General features: G+C 58.1%; 3 protein-coding genes across 3 annotated transcripts; 1 reads left to right on the top strand and 2 right to left on the bottom strand.

The window, feature by feature from the left end:
- Positions 1–556: 556 nt before the first annotated feature.
- On the top strand, positions 557–2,081 carry INS49_015385 (uncharacterized protein; the record flags this gene model as incomplete). Its single annotated transcript, XM_043176066.1, has 2 exons — positions 557–1,856; positions 1,915–2,081. 2 exons carry the CDS (start codon positions 557–559, stop codon positions 2,079–2,081), a joined length of 1,467 nt encoding a protein of 488 aa, XP_043019521.1.
- A 314-nt stretch (positions 2,082–2,395) lies between these two features.
- INS49_015384 (uncharacterized protein) lies at positions 2,396–3,656 on the bottom strand (the record flags this gene model as incomplete). Its single annotated transcript, XM_043176065.1, has 2 exons — positions 2,396–3,261; positions 3,332–3,656. 2 exons carry the CDS (start codon positions 3,654–3,656, stop codon positions 2,396–2,398), a joined length of 1,191 nt encoding a protein of 396 aa, XP_043019520.1.
- A 1,373-nt stretch (positions 3,657–5,029) lies between these two features.
- Positions 5,030–5,313, bottom strand: INS49_015383 (uncharacterized protein; the record flags this gene model as incomplete). Its single annotated transcript, XM_043176064.1, has 2 exons — positions 5,030–5,160; positions 5,235–5,313. The coding sequence occupies 2 exons, from the start codon at positions 5,311–5,313 to the stop codon at positions 5,030–5,032; spliced, it is 210 nt and encodes a 69-aa protein (XP_043019519.1).
- Positions 5,314–6,000: the final 687 nt, after the last annotated feature.

The raw sequence follows: 6,000 nt of genomic DNA, 5'->3' as shown, positions 1-6,000 counted from the left end.
TCCTGTGTTCTGTAACGACCGAGTGCAGGCTCCCAGCTCATCTCGTCACCCCATTTCTCGAGTGTTTTCCTGACTGGGGCGCCTGTGTCACTCAATGGCATTGTCTATTCATCGCCTGTTGTCTATTGTTTAATCCATTCATCCATCCATCCACGTCCTCGACTGCGCCTTATTCAGGCCTTCGCCGCCGAAAATAAGCTCCGTCCCCCAGGCATTGAACGGCTGGACCCACACGCCTGTCAATCCCTAACCATCCTATTTTTCCTCGTCTTTGCCTCGCCGCCCGCATTCCCGCCCGCTGCTGGCCCGCTTGCCTCCATCACAATTGCTTGCTTGCATTGTTATGATCTATTCAGGCGCACGTACACGCCATCTGAAAGCCAATAAAAGGCACTCATGAATATATGAATAGATCCTTTGTTTCTGCCCACATAATATAAAGTTACAGCGTTGCCTTGGACCCGCCAGCTTCGGGCTCGACTTGCTCTTTTGGATCTCCTTTCTCCAGCCGAGGCTTCACAACAGAACAAAGGACTCACCCACTTCCTGACACAACATGAAGCCATCAACTATACTCACATCATCAGCCTTGAGCTGTCAGGTCTCAGCCCGATGGCTCGCCTATGCGCCAGACCCAGTCATAGACCTCAGAGGCGGCGACCTCTCACGCCCAACTCAACCACCAGACGTCCAAGACTACCAGGAATACGCTCCTCAACCAACACCACCACCATCCAAGGCAGTCGTCGATCTGCTACTACATCGGCGCCAGAGGACAGACTCATCCTCGTCATCAAAAAACATCTGGGAGAATGACCAGACCTGTGGCTGGTACTCAGGCATCTCCTCCCAGCCATACAAGTGCGAGTCGCCGCTCAGTTGCTCCACCAACACCGAGGATGTCGTCGCCTGCGCCACCGACGGACTGGAGCAGTTCTACACCGTCTGCCTCAACTTCGAAGCAGTGCAGTCTAGTAAATGCACATCCGCGGGGCCGCAGACGGGGTGCTGTCAGAACGCCGACCAGCCCGAGTGTGGCACTTTTGTTTGGACCGGCACGCCCGCGCGGTCCATGTTCAAGTGCTTCCCTACGGCCACCCTCATCTCCATGCTGGACGAGCCACAGTTTATCATCGACGCGTCGCGATCATCAGAGTCAGCCGCCTCCTCGAGCGCCGAGGCGGCCTCCAGGTCCTCGGCCGAGGCTGCGTCACGGAGCGGGAACGGGCCATCGACCGTGGTTGCTACTACCACCGCGGCAGATGGGTCCACATCCACGGTCACGTCCGTGCTTGGGAGCGACGCGAGCGCCAGCGCGGGCTCGGGCGCAGGGTCTGGCGGTGGCAGTGGTGGAGGAAATGGGGGAAGCAGCACGAACACGGGTGCGATCGCAGGCGGCGTCGTGGGCGGGATCGCCTTCTTGTCTCTGCTGGCGCTTCTCCTGTGGTATCTCATGCGCAAGAACAACAAGTTCACCCTGTCTATTTGCGGTGGAAACAGGAAATCCAAGAAGGAGAAGAACGTTCACAGCAAGACTTATAACAAAAACAACACCAAGAACGACAACAGGGCCTATGACGAGCGGTCCTACAGCAACAGGAATTCGTACGACAACAGGTCGTATGACAACAGGAGGTCGTACGACAACCGGGCATCCAATGAGCCAGGCGCCGCCACGTACAACCAGCGCTCGCAGGCAGCCGCACCACAGGCTCCTGTAAACCAGCACTTCCACTTCCACATCGATGACGACCGAAATGAGCCGTCGCCCGACTCACGGCCCCCTGCGACGCAGGAACCGGCGCCAGTCCTCCTCGCCGGTGCAGCAGCAGCAGCAGCTCCCGCTCTGTCGCGACGTGAGCAAACGGCGGCTAGCAAGGCAGCAGCAGTCGCAAGCCGAAGAGCGGGACCCAGAGAAGGAGGAATTGGAGCAGGCGCAGGCACAGGAGCAACAGGCCCCGACGGGGAATGTCCGATCGCACCGCTACCACCCATCTTCCGGCCAGCGATATCCAGACGCGCCGCCGCCGGCTCCTCAGGCTCCTGGGCCCGATCTGGATTTCATCGGGCGGGGGATGTAGGAGATGAATTGAAATGTTAGAGGTTTCCAGGCAAGAAAACACAGCGCGAGTGTGACGGGTTGCAGGTCGGGAGACGGAACGACGTGATGCAGCACGATAATGAAGATGCACGAACATGATGCGACTGTCCATAGATATGCATGATAAATATTTCCGACATGAGCTTTTCCGACCTCTCATTCTCAATGGCTTTGCCTCGACGAAGTGACATGTCACATAAACCGTAGGTCACCAGGCAGGACCCACTTGCCTCATGCCCCCTCTCGTTGATAATCGCATCCTTCACCAGCCTCACCCCTCCCTTGCCCCCACAACTACAACTTACTATCCCTCTTGTTCAAAAAGTGCATATTCACCGGCGTGATAGCCTTCTTACCCTCCAGCACAGCCATGATATTCCTCATGGCCAGCTCCTCAAACCCAATGTGCGTCTCCACCGTCCCGCCGGCGTTGTGACAGGTCAGCAGCACCCGCCCGGGGTTGACGGCCCTCCCGTCCGGCCCGATCTTGCCCCCCTCGGCCCCGGCGCCCGCGATCTGCTCCGCGCCCGCGAACTTCAGCAGCCTCCGCGACACCCTCGGCTCGTCGGCGTGCACGTCCAGCCCCGCGGCGCTGACCCTCCCGCTCTCGAGCGCGTCCGCCAGCGCGTCCTCGTCCACGAGCGACCCCCTCGCGATGTTGACGAACCTGCCGCCCGGCTTGAACGCCGCCAGCGCCGCGGCGTCGATGAGCGGCTTCCCGTCCGCGCTCGCGGGCGTGCACAGCACGGCGCAGTCGCTCGCGGCCAGGAGCGACGCCAGCGTCGGGTGGTACGTGAGCCCCAGGCGGGCCTCCTCCTCCGGGGAGCGCCGCACGACGTCGTGGTAGTGCAGGAGCATGCCCATGGAGGGGTTCCCCAGCTTGGAGCCGATCACCTGCCCGATCTTGCCGAGCCCGATGAGGCCCAGGACGTGGCCGCGCGGGTTGCGGCTGTGGAAGACCTCGTGCTCGTGCGAGAAGCGGAAGGCCGCCTCGGCCGCGGAGCGGTCACTGCCGCTGCCGCTTCTGTCAGAAAGCAGGGTCGGGACCGTCGCCGCCGCGATGCCCCAGGCGAGGTGGCGGAACGTGCTGATCACCAGCGCGACGGCGAAGTCGGCCACGGACTCTGCGGCTGCCAGGCCGCCGTTGCAGTAGATGACGCCTGTTATCGTGCTGCGTTAGCCACTGGTGTGTGTGTGCCTGTGTCGGGGGGGGTCCTTATCAACACTCACCTCTCTCGCCGAGCAGCTTTGTGTCGGCCCAGTCGAAGCCGGCGCCCGCGCTGGCGAAGACGCGGCAGCTCGCGGGGAGCAGGGAGATGAGCTCGGCGTCCCACTTGCCCATCTCGCCGCCCGTGGACCAGAAGGGCCGGAAGATGGCGGCGAAGTCGCCCCACCTGCGCTCCCGCAGCGCCCGGATGAACTCTGGCCGCTGGCGCTCCGCGGCGCTGGGGCGGATCACGTCGAAGGCGGAGGAGAAGGCCTTGTACGTCTCCGGGTTGTACTTTATCGGGTCGCCGATGTGCAGCACCACGGGTTTCGTCCCGGGGGATGCCATCTTGGGTATTGTGGTGGTGGTCCTTCCGGTCCGTCTTATTTCAATCACGATAACGAATCACACGATTCAGATATCGTCACGGTTCCCGTATCTTCAGTCGGGTAAATAAATGAGTTTCAGGCGGGATAATCAAGAATGTGTGCGAGAGCCCGACAAAACCATGCAGGGGAAAGGATGGCTCAACAAAGATGAGATCGAGGAGGGAGGCTTTCACTCAATTGGGCCATGCAGCACAAGATTCCGCGGCTCAAGGGTTCAATCTGCGCGGGCGAAACAGGCGACGACTTTGGGGGCTGCAAGAACGGTAGCGAGCGTGTCACCACTGCACGTCGTGCCCATGCAAACTTGCGGTCCATCGTCCAGTACTTATACACCGTACGCCCAGCCTCAGCAAGAGCACCGACATGACGTCGACCTCCTCATAATTCCGACGAGGGGTGGTTACAACGGCGTCGCACGGGCATCGCAGCACATGCGGAACGCCTAACCTGCCCTCTCTACCACAGTATTCCAAGCAACGCAGCCGCCGATGGAGCAACAGGGTGAGTACTGCCGGGATGGGTTGCATCCCGTCGCCCCAGGCGCGCGGAAACGTTGGCCGAATTGGCTCAAGGCGGGCAGGTCTTGGCCCCATTCTGCCCTGAAGGGGTCATTTTCCCCGTGGCCGCAACCTTGCAGGGCGGTCCCCCGAAATCTGGGGTAAAGATTCCCGATTGTGGGGGATCAGGGAAAAGAGCACTGCCGACGATGCTGTGCACAGTACGCTTTTACCAAGTTCAAAAGTTTGGGACAAATGCAGCAGACGTTGAAAAAGTTCAGATGCACATGCAGAAGCAAATGCCGAGTCAGGAATTAAATGGCGAACTCTCGGAGGGCTGGCACCACACGGTAGGTAACTGAGCACCTCGCGATCCCATGCACGATCCATAAGTAACTCGAGTAGTTGAGCTGCGTACAAGTGACATATCCAGCTAGATTACTAACAATAATTTTGTTGCTTCTCAGCAAGATCCAGGTCAGTGTAATGACTCGCTTCGCCTGACTTACCTCCGTATAAATGTTTCAGCCGTCAAGACTGTGGGCACCTGGGACACTTGAACTCGTGTGGAATCATGCAACAAGCCCACGGGCGTATGGTCCAGTGCTCGCTGCTCCCGTGCAAAAACAATGGTAGTCAATTTGGCACTGGACTCGAGCAGGTGTGTGTCATGGCTCATGAATAAAAGCGACAAGTAATCATGTGTAGTAGAGGTATAAACAGCACCGTCGATCTACAAATTATCAACAGTTCCCCGTGTTCTCGACAGAAGTTTACCCGCACGGGGATGGAAACGAGTGACTCCAGCTGAACATGCTCCTGATTTGTGGGCTCTCTATGCGCAGTCGTCACTGGCCACAATGTCCAGCTCATTCCCAGTGATTTCAATGTTGCACTTCCCGGCTTTGCAGACACCGTCATGCTGCAGGTTGGACACAGAGCCGGTGCATGCTTGTCCGTCGGTGGCTGCTCACTCATTATCAGCATATGGGCAGACGGGCGAGTCAAATCAAAGAGGCACCCGGCTGATAGCTACGTACCGGCTTTCTTGGCTGGCGTGGCGAGTGTTTGCCCCGCCATGAGGGCCGCGAAGATCCAAGCGATGGTGGAGAGCTGCATCCTGATGAAAGATTGTTTCTGAGTAGTAGGTGTGCAAGGAATGTTTTGCGCCTTGTGAGGTGTACGAAAGAGCCGAATGCACTCGGGTATGATAAAGAATAATGGGTTGATGGATGATTTTGGGTTGCATTTCGAGAGCTGGCTGACCGTCTTTATAGAAATCCGTCGTGCCCGATTGAGCACTTCCCCGACTTCCGCATGGGGTGAAGTTTCGTCTGAACCCTGTATGCTTGTATTATGGTCTGAAAATGAGTTGACAGGTGATACAGAAAATGCCAGATGACACCCGTTTGACAGATGAGACGAGACGGCTTGGCTCAGCTTGATCTGCGTGATGCGAAGGATCACCACTCTTGATCTCCTATCCTAGTCCTTTCCCACATGAGTGTCGTCGCTTTGGCGGACAAACATCACAGTGCAACATGCGACCACATCCTACGAACCATTGGAGGGCAAAGTTTACGGAATCGTGAGAGCAGGGTGTCGCATGTCGTTTTGTGCATTTCAGAGGCCAGGAATGCTACACTCGTCAGTCGGTGCGCTCAGGTAACATGATCCTTGTCTTGAGTCGCAAGATGGCCGTGATGTTTCGCGTCAACCAGGACATCCCGAATGCTTATCCGCATCAAGCACCACTGGCACATACCGCCACTTTCATGGTTGGCCTTCTTGGCCAGCGAGCATGAC

Source organism: Diaporthe citri (genome assembly GCF_014595645.1).
Source record: "Diaporthe citri strain NFHF-8-4 chromosome Unknown scaffold_9, whole genome shotgun sequence".
Taxonomy (NCBI): domain Eukaryota; kingdom Fungi; phylum Ascomycota; class Sordariomycetes; order Diaporthales; family Diaporthaceae; genus Diaporthe; species Diaporthe citri.
This window is presented reverse-complemented; position numbering and strand designations above follow the sequence as displayed.